Source organism: Halichoerus grypus, chromosome 1 (assembly GCF_964656455.1).
Source record: "Halichoerus grypus chromosome 1, mHalGry1.hap1.1, whole genome shotgun sequence".
NCBI lineage: Eukaryota > Metazoa > Chordata > Mammalia > Carnivora > Phocidae > Halichoerus > Halichoerus grypus.
The window spans coordinates 203378483-203405955 of NC_135712.1; the positions used below are offsets into that span (position 1 = coordinate 203378483).

The 27473-nt window shown below is 58.8% G+C and overlaps 2 protein-coding genes across 3 annotated transcripts; both read left to right on the forward strand.

Moving 5' to 3' along the window:
• Window positions 1-4051: 4051 nt before the first annotated feature.
• On the forward strand, window positions 4052-5954 carry JUND (JunD proto-oncogene, AP-1 transcription factor subunit). Its single transcript, XM_036093845.2, has one exon. It carries the CDS (start codon window positions 4210-4212, stop codon window positions 5251-5253), a length of 1044 nt encoding a protein of 347 aa, XP_035949738.1. The 5' UTR covers window positions 4052-4209; the 3' UTR covers window positions 5254-5954.
• Window positions 5955-6069: 115 nt separating this feature from the next.
• On the forward strand, window positions 6070-26457 carry IQCN (IQ motif containing N). Of its 2 annotated transcripts, none has more exons than XM_078053459.1 (3): window positions 6070-7361; window positions 12649-12786; window positions 13931-26457. In XM_078053459.1, the coding sequence occupies exons 2-3, from the start codon at window positions 12703-12705 to the stop codon at window positions 26369-26371; spliced, it is 12525 nt and encodes a 4174-aa protein (XP_077909585.1). In that variant the 5' UTR covers window positions 6070-7361; window positions 12649-12702; the 3' UTR covers window positions 26372-26457. The 2 variants fall into 2 exon arrangements, with proteins under 2 accessions (XP_077909585.1, XP_077909579.1); XM_078053453.1 differs by having other exon boundaries at window positions 12654-12786.
• The last annotated feature ends 1016 nt before the right edge of the window (window positions 26458-27473 follow it).

The following is a 27473-nucleotide window of genomic DNA, read 5'->3' on the forward strand; positions in this document are numbered from 1 at the left end:
CCGCCACCCGGGTCCCCGCAAGCCCCACCCCCAGAGGACGTTCCCCATAAGCCCTACTCAGACCCGCATCCCCCGCATATTTTTATCATTTTTGAAAGATTTTATTTGTTTGACAGAGACACAGCGAGAGAGGGAACACAAGCAGAGGGAGAGGGAGAAGCAGGCTTCTCGCCGAGCAAGGAGCTCGGTGCGGGGCTCGATCCCAGGACCCTGGGATCAGTACCTGAGCCAAAGGCAGATGCTTAACGACTGAGCCACCCAGGCGCCCCACTGGTTGCTTTAAACAAGAAGGGTAATCTCAACGCTCTAGAGAGAGGCCCTAGAGGGGCGGAGATTCGAACCCGGGCTGGGAGAGGGGTGGGGGGGTTAGTTTTAGCTTCCCTTCGGAACCCAGGGTAGGGTTGGGGACCGGGCTGAGTTTTCCTTTGGCCTGGACTATGTGACCCTGGGGCAGGTCCCGCACCCTCCCTGGACGCTGCTGTGGGAAGTAAGATAATGTCCTGAGACTCCTGGACCTGCTGGGACAGTAAGGGAGGAAAAATCAGGGTCTAGGCTGAGCCTTGTTACCAACTTCTCCCTTAATTTCATCTTCCAGGGCCACTGCCACTACACGGGACATGTGATACCACCCAGGCTCCCATGGAAGCCTGCTTTCCTTCTCTCCCTCTGGCTTTTCCTGGCTCACCCAATCCAGCCCCACCGGCTCTCTCCATCAAAGTGGCCAGCTGGGGTCTGCCCCAGGGCTTTTGCATTTGCTGTTCCCACTGTCTGGGATGTTTGGCCTTCAAATTATCTCCAGCTCCTCCTTCATTCACCTCCTGGGGTGCCCCACCCCAATTACCCAACTCTAAAACATACCCCCCACCCATGGAGGGGGCACCATTCTCCTTGAAGTTGTGTTTGACAGGTTCCTTCTTCAGACCGTGCGCTGGAAAGGTGAGGATGTTTGTGTCATTCACGTGTGTCCCCATCACTTGGCTCAAAGTAGGTGGTCAGACAGTGTGTAGGGAATGAATGAATGAATGAGAGAATGGGAGTTGTCCCTAGTTCACTGCGTATGATTGGTTGGTGGATTCAGGGCTCCCCTTGACCTGCCTGACTAGGTGGGGATAGGGTTGGTCCAAATGAAAGAGCAGGACTGGAGTGTCCTGGAGGGCTGCCTGGCTAGGATGAAGGAGAAGGTAGGGAAAATCGTTGGGTCAGAGGGAACAGCAAGTGCACAGCAGTGGAGACTGAAGGATCCAGGCCTTGAAAAGTGGAGCTGGCAAGGGGCCAAGACAGGTCCTCTCTATCCAGCCTCAAGGACCCTCCCCTCCCCCATCTGGGGCCGAGAGAGCCCAACAAAGATGGTGGGCAGGCTCAGCCAGATGATGGGGGACTCCTTGGGCGTCAGGTTAGGGAAGGCTTCTGGAGGAGGAGACTGGGTTTTGAAGCATGAGTAGGAACTTGCCTGGAGGATAAGGAAGGGCACTCCAGGCTGAGGGAACTCCAGACCAAATAACCATACACAGTTAAGGGTGGCCTAATAATAATAATAAGATAAAATACTTATAGAAAACATTGAGTTCTTACTATTTTTTCAAATCCAATACAAATCACAATACTCAAGGCACCTCGCCAGCTTAGTCAGTAGAGCATGCGACTCTTGAATCTCAGGGTCGTGAGTTCTAGCCCCATGATGGGGTAGAGTTTACTTAATTAAAAAAATAAATAAATAAATAAAACAAAAATCACAAGACTCCATGAGGTGGGTGAGATTATTCACTCCATTTTCATGAGGAGGAAATGGAGACTCAGAGAGGTAACAGGCCTTGGGCTCCTTGTGCCTCCATTTCCCAAAGCCTGTTTGCTGGTCAGTCTTTCAGCTCAGGCAGGTTCTGCCCATAGTTCACCAGACCATTCATCCACTTGTCAAGGTTAAGGCCCAAGGTCAGGGTGGAGGCTCCCTAGGCCACCCACTCACGTCCTGCCTTGGGGAAAAGCATGGCCCCATTTCCTCCAATTTAGCCCCATTGCATAGGCCCAGAGAGGAGTCTCAGAGCAAGGCTAGCAACAGGCTGGGGGCTGCATCCCCTCCCATTAGGGGTCCCTTTGCCCAGGTTGGGACCTGGGAGAGCATGTCTGGAGGACTCAGAAACCTACATGCCTAGAAACGTACGCAAATGGACACATACGTACCCACCAGTATACATATATGTATATACATACAGGCACAGAGATACATACAGGCAGACAGATCTATATGCATGGACTCACACAGGCACATAGACCCCCACCCTCATGCGTGAACACACCTGGGCACAGGGATCCATACATGAATACACACAGGCACAAACAGACATTTGTGTGTACATAGACACACCCTGGGTCATTGCCTACCAGGCCACGCCTCTTGCTCATGGTGACAGTTTCCTTCATAGCCTTTTTGCTCCAGAGCCCAGTTAGGGGCAGGGCCCAGTGAGGCAGGGAGGCAGAAGACTGGGGGTTGGGGGCTGGGAATGTTCATGCCCACAGGCAAATCAGACAAACCGAGGCCAGAAACTTGCCACAGCAACCAGGCCAGGCAGCGTTCTCCTTTAACACTGAGCCAGGTGCTGTACCGGATGTTGGAGACCCAGCAGGTTCAGGATACACAAGGTCCCTGCCCTCCAGGAACTTTTGGTCCACCCTGTCATTCTGAATGCTTCCAAGGCTATAATGGAAATAAGGTGAGTGGGAGGAGCCTTTCCGAGGATACAAGTTTGCACTGGGGAAGGGAGCATCACAAAGAGGGCAAAGCGTATGCAAAGACCCTGAGGCAGCAATGGGCTGAGAGGCCAAGGCTCAGAGAAGGTGAAAGGTTAGAGGGGGGTCAGTGGAAGAAGGGTGCTTAGCCTCCACCATCTGGCTGAGAAATTGGCTCCATCCTGAGTGTGGCGGGAGCCACGGAGGGGTTGTGTGAAGGGGCTGTCAGCCAGGCCCAGATGTCCCAAGAGTCCTTAGGGAGTGCTGGATAGGTTGTTCCCTCCTTCCTCCCTCATATCCCATCTCCAGTCAGCCTTTAGGGAGGCCCATTGAGCATTGACAATAACAAAACAGTATTAAATAGTTAACAATTACCAGCTGGGATTCCTGCCTTAACAATTGGGAAGGGGAGGGCGGCTAAGGAGGAAACTGTGGGGGCCTATAGTCAACCACCCTCACCTCAGGACCCACAGCAGACCCTGGCAGATGCAGAGTAAAAATGTAGGCGGCTGCCCAGGAGCAGGAGGCCAGGGTTCTACCAGGTGAATAAAAGGTCTATGGCCTGGTCACACCTTGCTGAGCCTCAGTTTCCCGTCTGGAAAGCCAGTTAGTCGGACTCCGAACTTTTAGACTCCTCAGTGAAAAAAGTATCAGGATCAAAGCGCTTCCAGCAACTTCTGGCAGCTCTTCTTTCCCGTCCCTCGTCTTTCTGGGGCAAACACACGACCGGAGATTTGGGGGTAAAGGTGAGACAGAAGCAGATCTGGCCAAATCGCCCAGGGAGCCACCGGGAACAGCTCCCTAAGGCCTTCTGCCCCCAGCCCGTACAGAGCCAGGATAAAGGTGCGCTAACGAAGGCACTTGTAGGCGTAGTGGAGCGGGAGGTGCCAGGGAGTTATTTATCCATCCGGGCCCCATCCCCCGCCGGTCCCCGGAGGCCGGCACCGCCCCCGCCCCCGCCCAGCCGGGGCCCCACGCGCGGATGCGGGGCGGGGCTTGGGGACGGGCAGGCGGCTGGAGGCCATGCTCATCACGCCACCCGGGACGTGCCTTGGCGGGAGGCAGCGCTGGGGGCATTGGTCGTACACTGCGCTCCCGGGGCGGGGTAATCGGGTCCGGGCGCGGGACCCGCCCCCATGACGTCAACCCACAAGGCCTTGCGCTGTTGTGCGGTTTACCGCGCGTCACCGAGGCAACGGCAGCCAGGGGGGGCGTCAGCGGCTTGGCCCCGCCCCACCATGCAAATGAGCGACGTCACCCACGCCCAATGGCGAGCGGGGGCAGTGAGCTCATCGCGCTGGGCCGAGGCTATAAGAGGGCGCGCGAAGTGCGCGGCGCAGGAGCCGCCGCCAGCGGAGGGCCGGGCGCAGCGGCCTCGGCCGGGGCGGGCGCAGGGCCGAGCGGACGGGGGGGCGCAGGCCCCCCGGGCGGCCGCGGCCACTCCCCCCTCCCCTCCCCGGGCCGGCGCGGCGGGGGAGGCGGAGGATGGAAACACCCTTCTACGGCGATGAGGCGCTGAGCGGCCTGGGCGGCGGCGTCAGTAGCAGTGGCGGCGGTGGTAGCTTCGCGTCCCCGGGTCGCCTGTTCCCCGGGGCGCCCCCGACGGCGGCAACTGGCAGCATGATGAAGAAAGACGCGCTGACGCTGAGCCTGAGCGAGCAGGTGGCGGCGGCGCTCAAGCCCGCGGCCGCGCCGCCCCCGGCCCCCCTGCGCACCGACGGCGCCCCAGGCGCGGCGCCCCCCGACGGCCTGCTCGCCTCGCCCGACCTGGGGCTGCTCAAGCTCGCCTCGCCCGAGCTCGAGCGCCTAATCATCCAGTCCAACGGGCTGGTCACCACCACGCCGACGAGCACTCAGTTCCTCTACCCCAAGGTGGCGGCCAGCGAGGAGCAGGAGTTTGCCGAGGGCTTCGTCAAGGCCCTGGAGGACTTGCACAAGCAGAACCAGCTGGGCACGGGCGCGGCCTCTGCTGCCGCGGCCGCTGGGGGACCCTCGAGCACGGCTGCGGGCGCCGCGCCTCCTGGCGAACTGGCCCCGGCGGCAGCCACGCCCGAGGCGCCCGTCTACGCGAACCTGAGCAGCTACGCGGGCGGCACTGGGGGTTCGGGGGGTGCTGCGACGGTCGCCTTCGCCGCCGAGCCTGTGCCCTTCCCTCCACCGCCGCCCCCAGGCGCGCTGGGACCGCCCCGCCTGACCGCGCTCAAGGATGAGCCGCAGACGGTGCCCGACGTGCCAAGCTTCGGCGAGAGCCCGCCGTTGTCGCCCATCGACATGGACACGCAGGAGCGCATTAAGGCGGAGCGCAAGCGGCTGCGCAACCGCATCGCTGCCTCTAAGTGCCGCAAGCGCAAGCTGGAGCGCATCTCGCGCCTCGAGGAGAAAGTGAAGACGCTCAAGAGCCAGAACACGGAGCTGGCGTCCACAGCGAGCCTGCTGCGCGAGCAGGTGGCGCAGCTCAAGCAGAAGGTCCTCAGCCACGTCAACAGCGGCTGCCAGCTGCTGCCCCAGCACCAGGTGTCCGCGTACTGAGCCCGCGCGCGGGGCGCATGCGCGGCCCCCTCCCCGGGAGGCGGGCTCGTGTGTGGGGGGGCGTGGGCGCCCCCGGACTCGGAGAGGGCGCGGCCCCGGGAACACCCCCCACTCACCCCGAGGGTGCCAGGATTCCGAGAGGGCGCGGTCCCTGAGGACCCCCCGAGGGTGCCCAGGACTCGGAGAGGGCTCCTCAGACTCGACAAGCTGGACCCCCTGCTCCCGGGGGGCAAGCGCATGACCCCCCCGCCCTCGCGCTGCCTCTGTTCCCCGAGCGCGGCCACCCAGTGTTGCACAAACCCGCGCGCCCCGGCCGCCCCTTTGTACACACCGCCGCCGTAGGGGGCTCCGAGGGGGCGCAGCCTCAAACCCTGCCTTTCCTTTTACTTTTTTTTTTTGCTTTTGGAAGAGAGAAGAAACAGAGTGTTCGATTCTGCCCTATTTATGTTTCTACTTGGGAACAAACGTTGGTTGTGTGTGTGTGTTTTTTCTTGTGTTGGTTTTTTAAAGAAATGGGAAGAAGAAAAAAAAAAAAAACTCCCTTCCCTTTCCTCGCTCTTGCTTCCCCCCCCTTCCGTCCTTCCTACATCCCTCCTCCCGCCCTTTTTGTTCTGTTGTTTTGTTTTGCTACGAGTCCACATTCCTGTTTGTAATCCTTGGTTTGCCCGGTTTTCTGTTTTCAGTAAAGTCTCGTTACGCCAGCTCGGCTCTCTGCCTCCTTCTTCCCCCGCCGGGGCCTGATGGGCTGGGCAGGGCCTGGCTCGCACGCTCCCCTCCCCCCTCCCTTGCCTCCTTCCCCCTCCTCCCTCCGCCTCTGTTCGGAGGAGGAGAGCCGGCGTGCGGGAGGGGCCTTCCACATCTGGCGCTCAACGAGCGCCATCTAGGCGCTCCTGGGCTTGGGGCCGACTGATGTCCAGGTTAGGTGAGGGATATTGGGATCTCCAACCAGCGTTTGGAACTAGCGAGCCCACGGGTGTCCCCTTTAGGAAAGAGAGACTACAAGATGGAAAGAGGACAGCCCAGTCCCAGGCAGGTAGGAAAAGGCAAAAACTTGAACCTCTGGGCCTCTCTTACCCTGTCTGCAAAATGGGCGGAACAGTTGTAAGCTTGCCCCATAAAGTTGGAGGATCAGCAGTTTGTTCACAGAGCAGTGCTTGGCTTAGAGTTGGTGCTCAGTGTAAGCTTTGATTATTGTCTGGTGGATGGGGGTTGCTGAGTCTCGGGACCAGAAGGAAAGTGGCCCAGGTGGGATCTGACTTGGGCAGTCTGCCTCCAGGACTGGTGGTGGAGCTACGTTCTGTGGGACCTTCCTCTTAGGGCGCTGACTTGGAATCAGGATTTTCCAAGTACTCCCTGAAGACCTCTCCCTTCCCAACATCCTAGTCTCCCATTTTGAGGAAACTCAGTTCAGAGAGGTTGAGTGATCTGAGGTCGCACAGCCTGCAATTTTTAGGAGTTTGCAGGGACATTTATACCTTAAGCTTCAAACCTCCAGAGCCTTGACGGTCGCACTGCGTTCATCCCCTGCCTACCCTGACCCTTGCTGTTGTGTGGGCAAAAGACCCCGGGCCTCGGGCTTTCTGCCTCACTTGGGGCCTGGAGGGACCTAGGCATTGGTGGTCAAGGACGCAGGGCAAGTCGAGCTGGTGGGCATGTGCTGAGCGCCAGCTCTACACCCAGCCCTGCTAGGGGAGGCGGGCGAATCGTTCCTGTTTTACAGATGGGGGAACGGAGGTGCAAAGAAGGACCAGCACGTGCCCACTATCCCTCTGCCATTGAAAGGGTGGGGCCTCACCACCTGTTTCCTCTTCTGATCACCCTGACTGCCTACTTTTCAAGGCTTCAAGAGCTGCTTTGGGATTTGGTTGTTAACCACGTGACCTCACCTTGCACCGCCCTCAGGCGGACGTTTCAGGAGGGCGCCCAGCAGTGAGAGGCCGAAGCTGAGGTGGGGGTGTCTTGACACAGAGGAGACCAAGAACCACATTTTGGGAGCAGAGCTTCACTCTTCAGGAGGCTGAGTCTCAACTTGGGTGCCAGTTGGCCACTGTGTAACCTCAACCAAGTCCTCTCCCCCTGCCCCCTCTACCTTCTATGCTATGAAATGGGTAGGTTCATGTCCAGGTAACATCTCCCATATCTGTTTGGTGGATGAATAATAATGACACTCAAGGGCTCCCCATGCACCCCCAACCTATAGAGAAGGGGAGGCCCAGGAGGTTGGGAGATCTTCATGTTGACCCCTGAACTCTTTTACTCATAATCCTGATGCCAGTTGTGTTGGGGGGGGCGGTTTCCCCATACCAACCAGCTCAATTTTCTAGACACCACCCAGGTGTCCTACAATTCAGTTCTGACACTACCTGAAGTTAGCATAGACCCTACAGGCGAGGGGCTTAGTCCCACAACACCATCCCCACTTAAATGCCATTTGGAAGTCTCAGGTTGCTACCTGGACTTCTGAACAGCAAGCCCTAAACCAAGGATTTCCCCACCCCCCACCCCAGTTTCCATAATTTGCTAAAACAGCTCACAGAGCCTAGGAAAGTGCTTTATTTACTATTACTGGTTTATTTATTTACTTTTAAGATTTTATTTGAGACGGAGAGGGAGACAGAGCACGAGTGGTGGGGAGGGGCAGAGGCAGAGGGAGAAGCAGACTACCCTCTGAGCAGAGGGCGCCATGCGGGATTCGATCCCAGGACCTCGGGATCATGACCTGAGCCGAAGGCAGATGCTTAACCGACTGAGCCACCCGGGCGCCTGTATTACTGGTTTATTATAAAGGCTACAACTCAGGAACAGCCAGGTAGAGGAGACAGTGGAAGGGACGTTGAACTTCCATGCCCTGTCTGGGTGTGCCACCCTCCCAGTCCGTCCATGTTTTCACCAACTAAGAAGCTCTCGGACCCCCACTGGTTTCATTCCACCGGCGTGATTGGTTAAATCATTGGCCTTTGGTGATTAGTTCAATCTCCAGCGCCTCTCCTCTCCCAGGAGGTCTGGGAGGTGCAGCTGAAACCTCCAACTGTCTACTCTCTCCATCTTTCTGGGGACCAGCCCCCATCCTGAAGCTATCTGCTGGTCCCCAGCCACCACTCATCTTATTAGCATAAGATACTTATCGGGGTGCCTGGGTGGCGCGCTCGGTTAGGTGTCCAACTGGGTTTCGGCTCAGGTTGTGATCTCAGGGTAGTGAGATCGAGCCCCACGTTGGGCTCTGCGCTCAGCTCGGAGTTCGCTTGAGATTCTCTCCCCTCTCCCTCTGCCCCTCCCACTTGTACTCTCGCAGGCACTCCCTCTCAAATCAATCTTTTTTTTTTTTTTTTTTTAAAGACACTTATCACTCCCAGGGATTTCGAGAGTTTTAGGAGCTGAGTGCCAGGGACCAGGGACAAAGACCAAATATATCTTATTGTATCCCACTCCTGCTAAATGACAGAGCAGGGGCTAGAACCCTGGACTCTTGCTTGCCTCCCAGGAGCCTTGGGCCTAAGTGGAGGCCCTGTGTGTTCACTAGCACGTGACATGGGGCTTTTTGGAAACCACAGATCTGATTCCCTACTTGAACCCTTTATGGAAAAAAGTCCTTGAGTGCATCTGGCCCTGGAAAGATCAATGTCGCTCTAGGCACCTCCCTACCCAAACTCTACTTCCTTTCCTTTTGGCCTCAGGGCCTTTGCATGGCTACAAGCCAGATAACACTCCTTCCCTCAGCTACCCAGCTGACCTTCGCTCAAACTCAGCTGCGGTTGTCCTCCTGATCCCCAACAACCTCCAGGCTGGGCTAGGGCCTTCTTGGGTTCCCACAGTGCTGTGTACTTCCACGATTATTGCCCTGACCACCCTGGATTTGTGTTGAGCTCACGGAGGGCATGGATGAGAGCTGTCCTGGTCATTGTTGAGACCAAGGACATAAGTCCTGTCCAACTGTCATGTCTCTGGTTTTGCCCAAAGCTACACCCACAGCGTGGAGAAGATGAGGGGCTAACTGCCGAGTAAGGCTGGATGTCCCTGCTTGCCTCTTGCTTTCGTGCCTCCCAGTGGCTCCCCAGGGAAGTGAGGCTGCCGGGCCAGGCTGTGTGGCTTTGGCAGGACCCTGCTGAGCTGAGGCCAAGATGTGTGTCAGCCCGAGCCTGGCCAGCAGTGACTCATACCAGGCATCAGCCTAGCCCCAGGAGGTGGATGGGGACGGTGGCCTCACTTTCCCCTTCATGACTATGGCTCAGAGTCAATACCCACTGTTGCCAGTCCCATATGGGGATCCCAAGGGACCTTGGGCCCAGCTCCACCTAAGGAGCCCCCATCCTCAGAGCCAGACACACATACCCGCCTGGCCTTTTAGGATGTGAATCAGGGTACAAGAGATGTGCCTCCTTTGCTATGGACCCTCTCGTGGCTCCTGCGGGGCCTTCTTGATAAAACCCAAACTTTTTTTTTTTTTTAAGATTTTATTTATTTGAAGACAGAGACAGCGAGAGAGGGAACAAAAGCAGGGGGAGTGGGAGAGGGAGAAGCAGGCTTCCTGCTGAGCAGGGAACCCGACGTGGGGCTCGATCCCAGGACCCTGGGATCATGACCTGAGCCGAAGGCAGACGCTTAACCGACTGAGCCACCCAGGCGCCCCAAACCCAAACTCTCACACTCCTCTCTGAGGTCCCACCTATTCGGCACTCCGCCTCCTGACCCTCTTCTCCTTGCCTCCAACCACATCAGCCTCCGCATTCCCTAATCATGCCCAACTTCTTCTCACTTTGGGACCTTTGCCTGTGCTGTGGCCTCTGCCTGGGAGCCCTTCCCCCAGCTCTCCTCCTCCTCCTCCTTCTGCGGGACTCAGCCCATCCACCCCCTCTTTGATTCCTTCCTAGCCATTTCACACACTCAAATTATTTGAGTTGTGTGTGTCCCCAGGCCCAGATCAGGTCTCACTACAAAGTTAAGCGTTCAGAGGCACCCGGCGGGCTCAGTCGGTAGAGCACGTGACTCTGGATCTCGGGGTTGTAAGTTTGAGGCCCATGTTGGGTGTAGAGATTACTTAAAAGTAAAATCTTTAAAAAAACAAAAACAAAAACAAAGGGAGGCGTTCAACAAATGCCCAAGGTATGTGAGACTGAGTCTGCCTTGAGACACATGTAGGGGAAGAATTTGGGGCCCCTTCTCTGCTCAGAGCCCTAATTTTCTGTTCAGTACAGGCAGGCAATATGTAGCAACCACCATGAGCCTCAGCCCTGATCTAGGTCCTGCCCCCCACATGGGGTTGGCCTTCTAGAACCCCCTTCCTCCAGGAGCTGATGGGGATTGGCTGGAACTTGGCTGTGAGTCACAAAGCCATTGTGGGACCAGGGCCTCAAGGCTGGCCATTCGGGCTGGTGGGTTCAGCTTCAGGAGCAGGTGAGTGGATCTGGTGGAGGGTTTGGTGGGGGGTACACAGAGACTGGGTTGTTCTCCCCTGGCCCTCATCATCCTCAGAGCCCCCTTGGGCCCTCCAGGCCACTTCAAGAAGTGGGTCAGCTTCTCAGCCCCTCAGAGCAGGGGCATTTGGGGCCCCCCAAAAACCTGATGGTGGGTTTGTCTGTCTGGGGTCCCAGCCTGGAGAATCGATCATGTTTCCTTGGGAGGCTGGGAAAATGGTGTTGGCTTATGTGACAAGGAAACTGAGACTCAGAGGGGTTTACTCAAAATTGCCAAGCCAGCCACTTGGCTTACATGTCTGGGGGCCCCTATTCCTTTTTCCTGTCCCCTGTAATCACATTCCTCTCAACTCTGTTGTCTGTTTGTTCACTCATTCTGGTTGAGTTTGTTGAAAGGGCTGAACCATGTGGTTGGTGAAACTGCAGACTCTGGGATAGGCCAGTTCAGATCCTGAAGCTGTTCTCTCTAAGTTCTGAAGCTTAGGTGATACTCATCCATCCATCCATCCATCCACTCATCCATCCATCCATCCACTCATCCATCCATCCATCCATCCATCCACTCCATCCATCCATCCATCCACTCCATCCACTCATCCATCTATCTATCCATCCACTCATCCATCCATCCATCCACTCCATCCACTCATCCACCTATCCATCCATCCATCCACTCATCCATCCATCCATCCTTCCGTCCACTCCATCCACTCATCCATCTATCTATCCATCTACTCATCCATCCATCCATCCACTCCATCCACTCATCCATCCATCCATCCATGCATAAACATCTATTGAGCACCATTGTGTGTACTGTTCTAGGCATTGGGGATTCAACAGCAAACAAAAGAGACGGACATCTCTACCCATGGGCAGTTCATAGTTCAATGAGGGAGGTAAATCAGAAATAACTTAAAGAAGTAAGAAATATGGTATGTTGGCTTCTCTGGGCCTCAGGTTCCTCCTCTGTGAAATGGGGACAATGACTCTGCCCACCTCCAGGAGAACCAGCCTCAGGCCCATTTGTTGTTATGATCCAGTTCACACTGATGCTTGTTCTGAATGAACCCAGCCCATTTTGGGGTTGGGGTGAAGACTGGGCAGGGGCAGGACATTCAGGCCATCACATAGGTGAAGCTAGAATTCTTACCGTGAAAGGAGGCAATACATGGGTCTTTGAAAACGAATCTATTTTGATCATCTTTGTCTTGAAGTTTTTAGTCTATTATCCTGTCAGTTACTGATATGGTTGTATTTAAGTCTTCCCTCAATGGGCATTTGGATGGTTTCTGGTTTGGGTGAATATGAACACTTGCACCTCTTGAATGTAAATATCAGGGTGGAATTGACAAGTTGCCTTCAAGACACTAACAATTTCCCCAGTTGGTCATAATGTGTCCATCTTTTCAATTTTAACCATTTTTGTGGATCTGGACACCATTACCACTGTATGAATATTCTGTTTAATTTAAGCCACCTCCTGTGGATAAGCATTTGAGTTGTTTTCAGTTTTTTTTTTAACATTTTATTTATTTATTTGACAGAGAGAGACACAGCGAGAGAGGGAACACAAGTAGGGGGAGTGGGAGAGGGGGAAGCAGGCTTCCCTGCTGAGCAGGGAGCCTGATGCAGGGCTTGATCCCAGGACCCTGGGATCATGATCTGAGCTGAAGGCAGACACTTAACCGACTGAGCCACCGAGGTGCCCCGAGTTGTTTTCAGTTTTTACTCTTCATAAACAATACAGTGATGAACATCTTTGAACATCCTCCGTTTTGCACTTTTAACTGACCCCTTAGCAATCACCTTTTTGGTTATTTCTGGTTGTTTTGCTTTTACATAGAAAAGAACACTAGTATAAACTTCTTTGTACATTCATCTTTGTGGACTTAAAAGTTCTTGGTTTTTGTTTTGAGATGTTAGGGTTTTTTGTTTTTGTTTTTGTTTCTCTTTTAACATCTCTTCTCACATTTGTCTTGAGGACAGAGCCAGCCCAGGGCAGTGTTGCTGCACGTTGCATGGGATGAAGGGCTGAATGAAGGCTGCTTCCTCTTGCAAGCTGGCCTCTGAGATTGCACCTTCTCCTCCTGCTCCTCCTCCAACTCTATGGCCCTCCAAGGTATGAAGATGTCTGGGAAAGGAATCGGCTGTTTCAGCCAGAAAGAGGGTGGGGTGGGCTTCTGCCCAACAAGCGTGTTATGCCCCAGGTGACATATCAGGGCTGCTTGGCAGTATCCCAGTTCCCACTGAACCAAGGTGCTTCTGGAAACCACAGTCACCCCCTCATTCTTCTACCCACCCATCTGCCAGTGATCTACCCATCATCTATCAGTCATCCATCATCTATGCCACTGATCCATCTAGCCGTTCATCAGTCTACCTCTTATTCATTGATCTCTTCACCAATTCCTTCAGCTCTCTCCATTCACGGACTCCTTTATCTACTCAGATCTCATCCCTCCTCTACTCGCTTGTCCGTCCATCCATCCATTCCTCCCTCCTTTACCCCTCCCTCCTATGCATCCATCCACTTATTCATTCATTTACCCACTCATCCATCCATCCATCCATCCACCCATGTATCCATTTCCTTATTTATTGATCTGTTCATCAATTCATTCATCAACTTCATTTACCTACTTATTCTTCCACACAACCCGTTATCCATCTTTCCAACCCATCCACCATTCATTTATCCAGATTTAACCATTCATCCATCTATCTACCCAACTTCCAATCCACTCAGCCACTCATTTATGAAGCTAGCCACCCACCGAACAGCCCGGAACCAGGCCCTATGACTGAGATGGGGACACAGAAATGACGCAGAGCTGGTTCCTGCCCTCTAGGAATTCACAGTAAATAGAGAGAGGCAAATAATAACAACACACATACACACACACACACACACACACACACACACACACACACAGACAAATAGGAAATTTCCAAAACAGTGTGATCAGTGCGATTCACAGTGTGCTCCAGATATAAAGGAAATTCAGAAAGCAAGAAGATGGTTGGCATTCAGCTGAGAATGTGCATTATTGCCAGTGTTGAAGTGACCACAGGATCATGAGGGAGACGTAGGTACCAAAGGCCACCTGGGCAGGTGGCTGGGAGAGGGAGGGCCTGCAAAGGAGAGGAGGAAGATTGCAAGGTGTCAGGAACGAGAAGCTGTAGGTCCTGGAGGGCTCGCTCCAGCCAGGAGACCTCTTGTCTGTATGATCCCACTCTGTCCACCTCCCTGTCACCCTCCATAGGCAGAGCTGACCCGCCCAGGAACCAAGACAATGCCGGAAGCAACACAGTTACAGTTGTCACCCGATGGGCAGAGCCTCTACCAGCCCCAGTCTGTCTCCAATCTCCAAGACAAAGCAGGGACACTGAGTCCACAGCCTCAGCACAAGCCACTGGCGTCCAGGGAGACCCTTCTGCAACAGCATGACAAGGACAAGATGGTGCCTCGTCCCATCCCACGCCTGCGGGCTGTGGTCGAGAGCCAGGCCTTCAAGAACGTCCTGGTGGATGAGATGGACATGATGCTCTCCCGTGCAGCCACCCTCATCCAAGCCAACTGGAGGGGCTACCGGCTCCGGCAAAAGCTGATCTCCCAGATGATGGCAGCAAAGGCCATCCAGGAGGCCTGGCGACGCTTCAACACCAGGCGTCTCCTCCGGTCTGGCAAGTTGGTGGAAAAAAAAGTGAGCATGGAGGAGGGCGACATCCCTTACCATGCCCCCCAGCAGGTGCGGTTTCAGCATCCAAGAGAGAGCAAACCCCCTGTGGCCCCGCCTGTCATGGTGAGCAAAGAGACCCAGTTCCCTTCCTCCGACACCCTGGCCGCCTGCACCCACCAGCTGGCCTCCCTGCAGGCCCGGCTTGCTCCACCTTGCACCACTGGGGACCCTGGCATCACCTTCCTGCCACACCAGACCGTTGCCATGCGACTTCCATGTCCGGCGAGTCTAGATGCAAAGTGCCACCCATGCCTGCTGACGAGAACTGTCAGAAATCCCTGCCTTGTCCACGTTGAAGGGGACACGGTGAAGACCAAGCAAGTAATTACCAGAGCCAGCAAGGCAGGAGCCCCAGGGCCACTCCCATGTGGAAGGTATGCCCAGGCAGTTCACGGATCACTCAAGACCCAGGCCCAGACCCACGTGGAAACAGAGGTCCTCAAAGCCCCACTCCAGACAGGCCCAGCATTTGTGATAAATAAGACACCACCCCAGATGTATCCAGTGGCCGCAATGACCAAGACCCCACCCCAGCCATGCCTCGTGCCCACAGTAACACTAGCCAAGACCCCACCCCAGGTACACCCAGTGGCCAGGATGACCAAGACCCTAACCCAGATGTACCCAGTGGCTGCCACGAACAAGACCCTACCCCAGACGTACCCTGCAGTCGCGATTACCAAGACTCCACTCCAGTCATGCCTGGCAGCCATGATGAACAAGACCCCACCCCAGCCATGCTCAGCGCCCACGGTAACAATAACCAAGGCCCCACCCCAGACGTACCAGGTAGCCCCAATGGCCAGGAGCCCACCCCAGACATGCCCGGTGGCTGCAATGACCAAGATTTCACCCCAGACATCCCAGCCAGCCACCATGACCAAGACCCCACTTCAGTCATGCCTGGCGGCCCTGGTGAATAAGACCCCACCGCAGCCATGCCCAGCAGCCCCGATGTCCAAGACCCCAACCCAGATGCGACCAACAGCCTCAATGACCAACACTTCTCCCCAGACACGACCGGCAGCCATCATGGCCAAGATCTCACCGCAGATATGCCTTTTGGCCTCGATGATGAAGCCCCAAACTCAGACACGGCCTGTGGCCACAATGACCAAGGCTCCACCCCAAATGTGCCCAGTGCCCGCCATGACCAAGACTCCAACCCAGATGCGCCCGGTAGCCCCGATGACCAAGACGCCGCTGCAGACGTGTCCGGCAGCTGCCATGGCCAAGACTCCATCTCAGACGCTCCCCGGGGCCTCAGTGACCAAGACCCCTCCCCAGACGCGTCTGGCAGCAATGGTCACCAAAACCCCAGCCCAGTTTCGCTCAATGGCCGCCATTCTCAGGACCCTATGCCTGCCACCTTCAGCAGGTGGAAATCTGAAGTCTTCACCTCCAGTAGCTGTGGCAGCTGGAATTCCCAACGCCTCATCCCACACGTGTCTGAACGGACCGAAGGCCAAGGCTGTGGTGAACACAAAGCAGACAGCAGGGATGGTCAGGGTCTCTTCTCACTCATACTTGGCTGAGGGAAAGATCAAATACTTTAACTCACCACATCTGGGAGCTGGGGCCCCCAAGGCTCCAGCCAAGCCTCCTTTGGAAGCTGAAAAAATGAAGGTCTTCTCCCAGAAGCAGGTGAAAACAGAAACGGTGTCTAGTACCAGTGTGGCCATTGAAATGCCCCGGGCTTCACCCTGGGTGAAAATGGCTGAGGACAGGAACAAGTCCTCATTACAGACACATCTGAGGGCAGATGTGAAGGTTCAGCCCCAGGTGTATGTGCCTGTAGAGAGAGCTGTGGTCCTGCCCCGGGCCCAGCTGGCCACATGTCCGGCCAAGGCCATGCCCCAGACACATCTGGATACATGTCTGGCCGAGGCCCTGCCCCAAGAACGGCTGGCCACCTGTTCGACCACAGCCTCGTCCCAGGGACAGCTGCTTGCCGAACTGACTGCGGTTCTGCCCCAGGCCCATCTGGGCACATGTCTGTCTAAGACCCTGCCCCAGGCACATCCACACGCCAAGCTGACCACAACTCAGGCTCAGAGCCATCTGGGCACGTGTCTGTCCAAGGCCCTGTCCCAGGCACATCCACCTGCCAAGCTGACCAAGGCCCCGTCCTTCGCACATCTGGGCACGTGTCTGACCAAGGCACAGTCCCAAGCGCATCTGGCCACAGGAGTGATAAAGGTCCAGTCTCAAGCACATCTGCCCATCGGGCTGACCAAGGTGCAGTCCCAGGCCCACCTGGTCCCAGAAACCACCAAGTGCCTCCACACGGCCCACCAAGCTGCTGAGCTCAGCGGCAAGACCCAGTCGCAGCCACTCCTGGCCGGGTTCAAGGCCTCCACCCAGCCCTGCCAGCACGTTGGTGCCCTTGGCACTCCGCCCCGAGCCAAGCCAGAGGACAGACTGACTCAGATCCAACCCCACAGTTATGTGCAGGGCAAAGCCACCCCGGGCCCACGCCAGGGGGCCTCCGAGACCCGGAGCATGCTGGTGCCTCTGCTGGCCTCTGCCGGACACCCCACATGTAACATTGAATCCTGGGGTGACAGTGGGGCTACCCGGGCCCAGTCACCAATGCCCAGCCTGGCCACACCCTGCCCGGAAGAGCTGACTGCCTCCCAGCTTGCCTCCCTGTGCACTGAGCTGGCTGCCGAGCTGGGCTCCCAGGAGGACCTCCGTGCCCTACTGGCAAAAGCCCTCTCCCAGGGCCAAGTGAAGGCAGCCCTGAACCAGGCCCTGTCCAAGAAAGTCCTGGGCTCCACGATGGCCAAGGCCCTGCCCCAGGGCATGCTGGGCACAGCGCTGATGAAAGTGCTATCCTGGGGCGAGCTGGGCCTTGCGCTGTCCCGCACCCTGTCCCCCGGCGAGCTGCGGGCAGAACTCACCAAGGCCAAGCAGGGTAAACTGGCGGACGTGCTCAGCAAGGCCCTGACAGAGGAGGAGTGGGCCGCTCTGAGCCAGGCCCTGTGTCAGGGGGAGCTGGGCGCTGTCCTGAGCCAGTCTTTGTCTCAGGCGGCCCTGAGGACTGGCGTTGTCCTCCCCAAGGCCACCTCGAAAACAGCAGGAAACAGGATGACTGTGATCCCAGCCCCGGTGGACGTGGACCACAGGGGGAGCCCACCGACTGCATGGGGGCCCGCCCTAGGCCCCGTGAGGCCACAGCCCAGCAAGGTTAGGGTTCCCCAGGACGGGGTCTGGGAGGGCTTCTCCACAGGCTGGCCTGCCGGGTTCTTGGAAGAGATGGGGGATGGGGCCATGCTCGGGGGGTCACCCTGCTGGCCGGTGGTCTCTATGGGTGCCTCCCTGGCTAGTAGAGTGATCACTGCCATTCATCAGTATCCCCTGATCGCTGCCCTGGACCCCAGTCTATCATGGGAGATGGAGTCCAGCAGGGGCTCCTCCTCAGACCTATATCTGAGCCCTGAGGTCAGTGAGGAAAACGTGTGCCTGCCCCCAGGGGCCAGTGAATTGGCATCAGATCTCAACCCCGTGGAGAGTGACACGGACCCCAGTTTGCCCAAGCCACCCCACCTGCAGCTGCCCCCCAGCCTGTGGCAGCCGCTCATTGCCAATGGTGTGGGCCCAAGCACCAGCCAGCAATCGGTGGTGGCTGGTGGCAGAGCCCCGAGCTCCCATAAGCCACATGCGGTCAGCAGGGTGGCCCCACATCGGCGGGCGTCGTCGGGGGAGGGCCGGGTGGCCTCGGGTATGCTTCCCCGCACTGCGGGTGGTGGGAGGGCTGTGCACTCCCACCAGTGTGCTGCTGCCTATGGGGGATCTGTTTGTTGCTGTCAGCCCTCCGGGGTCAACAAGGTGCCCCCCAGCATGTACCGACCCTCAGCCACCAAAGTTCCACGACAGCCACCCGTGGTCCGTGAGGAGACCATGCAGAAAACTCAGTCCCCAAATCACAAACGGGCCTCCATGAACACTAGGGAGAGGATCAGTAAGGCGACCCCAGGTCCACTGAGGGCTGCCACTGTGAGCAAAATGTCCCTAACCCAACCCCAGACCCCCAGGGCTGGTGACATAACCCTAGGTCTCTTGCCGGGCTCCATGGCTCCTGGTCATCGCTGGGCACTCAAGACTCAGGCAGATCCCAGTGTGTTCCCAGCCTCCCCAGGCAGGAGGTTTGCACGCACCGTTTCCCGTACAGCCGTCCCCAGGCAGGAGAGCAATCAAACCCAGGGCACCATTTCCAGTGCACGCTGCCCACCGGAGCGAGTGACTGGACATATACTCAATGAACTGGCGGCCAGTTTGCCCCAGGGTCCAGACAATGACATGGCTGGAAGCCTCTCCCAAGGCTCCATAGACTATGGTCCAAATGTGAGTAACTCCCAGAGCTCACTGCCTAGTTGTGGCTCACTCAGCCTCTCCACCATGTCTGTGGCCAGTCTCACTGCTGTCGAACTGGTGGAGCAGGAGTCCTGGGAGGCCCGCTTGGATGGGGATATCCATCTAGATACCCTCCTCTCTGGAGAGGCTGTGGGGAGGCCCCAGAGGCCTAGAGACAGGGAAGAAACCAAGAAAGCGGGCCGGGGACATACGACTCCAAACCTCTACCAACAGCCCTCTGCAGGCTCAGAGCTGATCCCCATTCTGCACCACAGCTCAGTGTCCGGCCGCATGACCTTGAGTGTCCACTGGAGCTCAGATGATCAGGATGAGAGGGATATGACCTCGGGCCAAAGCTCCATGGACCTGAAGGAAAGGTTGTCCCAGAAATCCTACAGGACAGGACTGATCAGAAGTCTGTCTTTGGATAATGTGGTCCCTACCACATATTGGCAGCCATCCGCGGCCACTAGGCTGACCTCAAGCCTATCCCAGCCATCAGTAGTCAGTAAGGTGGCCCCAAACCCAGGCCAGCCATTTATGGTCAGTAAGGTCACCCGCAGCACGTCTGAATTATCGATGGCTACTAAGGTCATCCCCAGCCTAACTGAGCCATCTATGCCTAGTAAGGTGAACCTGAGCCTAGACCAGAAATCTTGGGCTAGTGGGATGACCCCCAGCCTAGCCCAGCCATTGACGACTGGTGGGGGAGCCACAAACATAGTCCAGCCATTTGTGACTGGAGAGGTGGCCCCCAGCCTAGCCCAGCCATCTGTGACAGGTAGGTTGGCCCCTAGCCTAGGCCAGGCATCTATGACCAGTGGGGTGGCCCCCAGCCTAGCTCCACCATCTGTGACTAGTGGGGTGGCCCCCAGCCTAGCCCAGGCATCAATGACCGGTGCGGTGGCCCCCAGCCTAGCCCAGGCAACTATGAGCAGTGGGGTGGTCCCCAGCCTAGCCCAGGCATCTATGACCAGTGGGGTGGCCCCCAGCCTAGCCCAGCCACCTGTGACTGGTGGGGTGGCCCCCAGCCTATCCCAGGCATCTATGACCAGTGGGGTGGCCCTGAGTCTAGCCCAGCCATCTGTGACCAGTGGGGTAGCCCCCAGCCTAGCCCAGCCATCTGTGACTGGTGGGGTGGCCCCCAGCCTAGGCCAGGCATCTATGACCAGTGGGGTGGCCCCCAGCCTAGCTCCACCATCTATGACTAGTGGGGTGGCCCCCAGCCTAGCCCAGGCATCAGTGACCAGTGCGGTGGCCCCCAGCCTAGCCCAGGCAACTATGACCAGTGGGGTGGTCCCCAGCCTAGCCCAGGCTTCTATGACCAGTGGGGTGGCCCCCAGCCTATCCCAGGCATCTATGACCAGTGGGGTGGCCCTGAGTCTAGCCCAGCCATCTGTGACTGGTGGGGTGGCCCCCAGCCTAGACCGGGCATCTATGACCAGTGGGGTGGCCCCCAGCCTAGCTCCACCATCTATGACTAGTGGGGTGGCCCCCAGCCTAGCCCAGGCATCAGTGACTGGTGAGGTGGCCCCCAGCCTAGCCCAGGCATCAGTGACCGGTGCGGTGGTCCCCAGTCTAGCCCAGGCATCTATGACCAGTGGGGTAGCCCCCAGCCTAGCCCAGCCATCTGTGACAGGTGGGGTGGCCCCCAGCCTAGCCCGGCCATCTGTGACCAGTGGGGTGGCCCCCAGCCTAGCCCGGCCATCTGTGACCAGTGGGGTGGCCCCCAGCCTAGCCCGGCCATCTGTGACCAGTGGGGTGACCCCCAGCCTAGCCCAGCCATCTATGATCGGTGGGGTGACCCCCAGCCTATCTCAGGCATCTGTGACTGGTGACGTGGCCCCCAGCCGAGCCCAGCCATCTGTGATCAGTGGGGTGGCCCCCAGCCTAGTCCAGCCACCTGTGACCGGTGGGGTGGCCCCCAGCCTAGCTCAGGCATCTATGACCAGTGGGGTGGCCCCCAGCCTAGCCCGGCCTTCTGTGGCCAGTGGCATGGCCACCAGCCTAGCCCGGCCATCTGTGACCAGTGGGGTAGCCCCCAGCCTAGCCCAGGCATCTATGACCAGTGGCGTGGCCCCCAGCCTAGCCCGGCAATCTGTGGCCAGTGGTGTGGCCCCCAGCCTAGCCCAGCCATCTGTGACCGCTGGGGTGGTCCCCAGCCTAGCCCAGCCATCTGTGACCGGTGGGGTGGCCCCCAGCCTAGCCCAGCCATCTGTGACTGGTGGGGTGGCCCCCAGCCTAGCTCAGGCATCTATGACCAGTGGGGTGGCCCCCAGCCTAGCCCAGCCATCTGTGACCGCTGGGGTGGTCCCCAGCCTAGCCCAGCCATCTGTGACCGCTGGGGTGGCCCCCAGCCTAGCTCAGGCATCTATGACCGGTGGGGTGGCCCCCAGCCTAGCCCAGCCATCTGTGACCAGTGGGGTGGCCCCCAGCCTGTCTCAGGCACCTGTGACCGGTGGCGTGGCCCCCAGCCTAGCCCGGCCATCTGTGACCGGTGGGGTGGCCCCCAGCCTAGCCCAGGCATCTATGACCAGTGGGGTGGCCCCCAGCCTAGCCCGGCAATCTGTGGCCAGTGGCGTGGCCCCCAGCCTAGCCCAGCCATCTGTGACCGCTGCGGTGGTCCCCAGCCTAGCCCGGCCATCTGTGACCAGTGGGGTGGCCCCCAGCCTAGCCCAGCCATCTGTGACCGGTGGGGTGGCCCCCAGCCTAGCTCAGGTATCTATGACCGGTGGGGTGGCCCCCAGCCTAGCCCGGCCATCTGTGACCGGTGGGGTGGCCCCCAGCCTAGCTCGGCCATCTGTGACAGGTGGGGTGTCCCCCAGCCTAGCCCGGCCATCTGTGATCGGTGGGGTGGCCCCCAGCCTAGCACGGCCATCTCTGACCGGTGGGGTGGCCCCCAGCCTAGTCCGGCAATCTGTGGCTGGTGGCGTGGCCCCCAGCCTAGCCCAGCCATCTGTGACCGGTGGGGTGGCCCCCAGCCTAGCTCGGCCATCTGTGACAGGTGGGGTGGCCCCCAGCCTAGCCCGGCCATCTGTGACCGGTGGGGTGGCCCCCAGGCTAGCACGGCCATCTGTGACTGGTGGGGTGGTCCCCAGCCTAGCCCAGGTGTCTGTGACCGGTGGGGTGACCCCCAGCCTAGCCTGGCAATCTGCGGCCAGTGGCGTGGCCCCCAGCCTAGCCCAGCCATCTGTGACCGGTGGGGTGGTCCCCAGCCTAGCCCGGCCATCTGTGACCGGTGGGGTGGCCCCCAGCCTAGCCCGGCCATCTGTGACCGGTGGGGTGGTCCCCAGCCTAGCCCGGCCATCTGTGACCGGTGGGGTGGCCCCCAGCCTAGCCCAGCCATCTGTGACCGGTGGGGTGGTCCCCAGCCTAGCCCGGCCATCTGTGACTGGTGGGGTGGCCCCCAGCCTAGCACAGCCATCTGTGACTGGTGGGGTGGCCCCCAGCCTAGCACGGCCATCTGTGACCAGTGGGGTGGCCCCCAGCCTAGCTAAGCCATCTATAACTAAGCCGTCTATGAGGAGTGGGGTAACCCCCAGCTTAGCTAAGCCATCTGTGACCAGTGCGATAGCTCCCAGCTTAGCTAAGCCATGTATGACTGATGGGGCGGCTCCCGTCATAGCCCAGCCATCAGTGACCAGTGGGGTGGCCCCCAGCCTAGCCCAAGCACCAGTGGACCGTGTGGTGGCTCCCAGCCTACCCCAGCCATCAGTGGCCTGTGTGGTGGCCCCCAGCCTAGTCCAGCCATCAGTGGCCTGTGTGGTGGTCTCTAACCTAGCCCAGCCACCTGTGACCGGTGGGGTGGCCCCCAGCCTGGCCCAGTCATTTGTGGCCAGCAGGGGGCCCCTCAGCCTCTTCCACCCATCTGTAATGGGTGGCACCAGTTGTGCAGCTGGCCAGTCGGGCTGGGTCCCTACAGTGGGTTCAAATCTACCATCAAGAGTGAATGCCGTGGCCCCTAGTCTGCATCACCCATCATTTGTGACTGAAGTCCCCTTGAGCACATCATATTCCTCTGCCATTAGCAGCCCGGGCCAGTCACCTGTGGCCGCTGGGATGGCCCCCTGTCAAGATTCTGTAATGGTTGGTGGGGTGGCCTCAAACGCCCAGGCCCCTGAGGTGTCCCTGGCGTTTCATCAGCCGCTCGGTGTCGGTGGGGGACGCCCAAGCGTCACTGAACATTCTGAGGTCACTCTCTCAGCCCCAAATCTCTACCAGGCATCCGGTGCTAGTGGAGAGGACTCTTGTCTAGACCAGGGAACCAGTATATGTCCTGGGGCTCTGTTCCGGGGCACTGTGGCTGCTGGTATGTTCCCAAATACGTCTCGGGGGACCCTGGCTGCTGGTATGTTCCTAAGTATGTCTCCAGGGCCTGTATCTCCGGGTATGACAGGGAGTGTGTGCCAGAGAAGTGTGACAACTGGTATGGGCCCAAACCAGTTTCAGATGGCCAGTGGTGTGACTCCCATTGCATCCCTGGCCCCTGTGGCAGGTGCCCCTTTGATTCACAAGCAAGCCTCAGAGGGCCCTGGTTTCTCTCGGGCTTCAGTGCCCAACAGACTGGGTACGAGTCCATTCAGGTTTTCTCAGGCCAATGCAGGCGCCAGCATGCCTCAGGTCAATGTTGATCTCCCAGTATCTTTGAACCACCAGCATCCTTCGGTGTCCACAATCACGGCACCCGGTTATGAACAAGCAAATGCTTTCAGCCAGGAGCCCGTGATGGACACAGCTAGTGGCCTGGTGCCAGGTTCTGTAGCCAGTAGGATGACCACAGCCATGGCCCCAGGTACTGTGGCCAGTGGTGTGGCCCCCAGCCTTCCCCCAGGGTCGGTGATCAGGGGCGTGGGGCAGAGCCTGTCTCCAGGGTCTGTGATCAGTGCTGTGCCTCCCCACCTTCCACCCGGTTACGTGGTTGGTGGTGTGGCTCAAACCCTTCCTGAAGGGTCTGTGATCTATGGTATCAGCCATAGCCTTCCCCCAGGATCCGTGATCAGCGGCATGGGCCAGGGTCTTCCTCCAGATCCCATGGCCAGTGCTGTGGCCCAGAACTTTCCTCCAGGTTCTGTGGCTAGTGGGGTACGCCCCAGTCTAATGACGACATCTGGGGCTGGTGGGAAGAGACAAAGCTTCATAAGACCCTCAGTGAGTTTCACTTCCCCAAGCCTGATCCCAGGTTCAGTGTCAAGTGGGATGGACCCAGGTGTGTCTCCTGGGTCTGTGGCCTCTAGTGTGGTTCCAGCCATAGATCCTGGGGGACTGAATCAGGGCCTGATTCTAGGGTCCACGGATAATGCAGCTGGCCTGCCATCCACAGTGGGGAATGTGGCCCAGAGCCTCCCCCAGGGGTCCATGCTGATCGGGATCTCTCCCCGTCCTTACCATGGAGCCCTGGCTGGGGAAGGGTCTACAGCCCCCTTCCAGGCATCCCATGCCACTGGCCTGGCTCGACTGCAACCCCAGGCCTTGGAATCTAGTGGCACAACCAGGAGAGTACTCCAAGTGCCCACGGTCCTACAAAGAGCCTCCCAGTTGAGCCACGCTCTTGAGATGATGCCATTTGAGGCCACAGATGACCAGGCCATGATGAAACCAGAGGACCTGAACAAGGCTATGTCCCAGGTGTCCGTATCCAGTGCGGAGTCCATGGTCCTTGACGCAACCCCGTGGATGTGCCATAATCCCCTGTCAACTGACCCCAGCCACGAATTCCTTCCCGATGGTCAAAGGCCGTTGTTGGAAATGGTTCCTAGCCAGACTAAGTCTCTGGCCAGTGGCATGACTCCTGTCCCACCCCAGTCCCTGAATTTTGCCAAGCACTGCATGGCTGGTGGCACCACCCCAACTCTGCAGCAGAGGTCAGCAACCAGTTGGGAGGCCCCCAGCTCCCACTTTGTGACTGCTAGCAGGGTTCCCAGTGTGCACATGGAGCCTGTCAAGGTTGCTGGGGCCCCCTTGACTCGACAGGCATCAGTGACTCACGTGGTGCCCCAGAGCCCCTCGGTGACTCACATGGTGCCCCAGGGCCATGCCCACAAGATGGGAGCTTCTCCCATGGTCTCAGGGTCACCCAAGCTGGTCCATAGCAGTACTATGGCATCCGGTGTGTACCCAGGGTCTATAGCTGGGGTGGGGACCCCAAGCACTTCCCAGAGGTCAGGGACCACCCACGAGACCTCACATGTGTTGTACCCGCCCACGGCTGGGGGGACAGCATCTGGTGGGTTCCAGGTAGAAGCAGTCCCCAGGGCACACAAGAAGCCAGAGTCTGGGGACCTGACTCGGAGCAACCACAAATTTCTTGGCTCTAGAAAATCCTACAGGTTCATGCACGGTTGTCTTGTCTCAGACATGCTAGACGGTAATGTAGCCAGGGTTGTGCCCTTGCATGAAGTGCAGGAGCACGCCTCCAGGTCCTCACAGGAGAGTCCCGGACACTCCAAGAGCGCGCCACCAGCCGTGATACCCATCATCCGCAGCCCTGAGGTGGCACACAACACGACCGCCCCTAAGCTGCCCCTGGGGTTCCGGAGGGTGTCTTTGGGCTATGAGTCTTCACCTGATGGTTCCCGGAGGCCCCTTTTTACCCCGGAGCCGATGCAGGGGTCCCGGGATTTCCATGGCGCCGTGGCTCCCGCAGGTAGTCACAGGGCGTCCCTGACTCCCACTGTACTCCAGGGCCCTGTGGACGCCGGCATAGCTGGTGGCCAAGCATGGAATTCGGCCGTCCCCAGTGTAGCCGTCGGGCCCGTGAGCAGCGCCGCAGCCCCCGGTGGCGCCTGGGATCTGGCCAGGGCTTCTGTGCCCTGGGACACTGCGGGTAGAGAGGCAGCGGAGGATCCCAGACAGTCGGGGGAGCTGGTGACGTCGATGCAGGCTGTGGAGAAGATAATCATCCGTGCCGTGGTCACCATCCAGGCGTGTGCCCGCGGCTACCTGGTGCGCCGAACCATCAAGGTGTGGCACCAGTGGGCCGTCATCATCCAGGCCGCCTGGCGCGGCTACCGTGTGCGGCGGAACTTGGCCCGGCTCTCCCAAGCTGCCACCGCCATCCAGGCCACGTGGCGAGGCTTCTGCACCCGCCGGAACCAAACCCGGGCAGCATTGCTCCCAGGCGTGTGGGCCAAGACGGACAGCAGGACCAAGTCCGCGTCGGACCACCGCTGCTTCCAGTCCTGCCAGCCGCACGTCTGCCCCCTCTGCCAGTCCCTGAGCCCCAGGCTGGGGAGCCCGCCCAGCGTGGTGATGCTCGTGGGGTCCAGCCCCCGCACGTGCCACATGTGTGGCCACACCCTGCCCACTCGGGTGGTGCACGGCATGGGCCGGGGCTCCAGGGTCCAGGCTGGCGTGCCGTGGGCCTGCGGCACCCCGATGGCTTCCCGGAGCCCCCGGCAGTCCCGTCGCCAGCATAAGGCAGCCGCGGCCATCCAGTCGGCCTGGAGGGGCTTCACGGTGCGCCGCCAGCTGAGGGAACAGCAGATGGCTGCCAGGATGCTCCATGCCACCCGGCGCGGCCACCACACCCGGGCCTCCCTCACTACGGATGCGCTCTTGGGACCAGCAGCGTGGGACAACTCGCAGCACATGCAGTGGCCAGGCGTCTAGGACGTTGGCTGACTGGTGGTGGGGGGCATCAGGGGAGGGGCAGTGTGGCTCTCTGGGTCTAACGAATAAAGCCCTCCACAGCCTGAGTCTTGGTCCGCCTGTGCTCATGGGGGTGTCTTGGGCCTGGTTCGGGGAGTGGGGGGGAATTGGGAGGATCTGGAACATCCTGGATGGGAGCCTCCAACGATGCACTCGGTACATGGCGTCTGTGGCTGGGATGGGGACCCTAAGCCTTTTCCGGAGGTCAGGGCGAACCCACCGTGTGGTCCCACTTCTGTTGCTGCATCTATCCACGGCTAATGGGGTGGGGTCCAGTCAGTTCCAGATGGAAGCTGTCCCCAGCACATTCCAGAAGCCAGCGTCTGGGGATCTGGCCTAAAATCGCCACCATGAGTTCTTTGGCCCTAGAAAACCCTACGGGTGCATGCATGGGTGCTTCGTTCAGGACATGCTAGGGGGTTCCAGCCACTTCCTGATTTGGGAAGTGTATCCTGCCTTTCTCTCTCACCCCTGGTCTGGGTGAGAGCGAGCCAGACACAGATATACCCAGCCTGTACGGGCAGGAACAGGGCAGAGAGGGAGGGGGCCGCCCCAGAGGGGGCAGCCTGGGCAGAGGAGGGGCAGAGGAGGGTGGCGACGTGGGTTTGGGGCAGCTGTGCAGGGGGCCACAGAGTGGAGGGGAAAGGGAATGCGGGGGCGGCAGGAGTGTCTTGAGGGGAGAGGGAGAGTTTAAGGGCTTCAAGGTCACGGCCCAGGTGCAGTTTTTAGGAGAGGTGGGGGGATCCAGGTGGAGAGGGCGGCGGGAGTGACAGCCCGGTGAACAGTAAGTAGCAGCCCCCCAGAGGCCCTGTGTCCCGAGGCCCGGCCTGTGCGCACTCCCGCGGGCCGCCAGCAGGGTGCGCCTGCGCCTGCGGGTGTAGAGAGCAGGCACCTGGCCGCACACCTGGGCTGAGCCCGCCTTTGGCCCTCCCTGCACCGGAATGGCAGGCTCGCCGCCGCCACCACTTCTGCTGCTGGCTCTGGTGCTGCTGTCGGGGAATTTCTCTTCACTGTCGCCTGTAGAGGTAAGAACAGGTCAGGAGGAGACCTGGCCTCCAGGAAG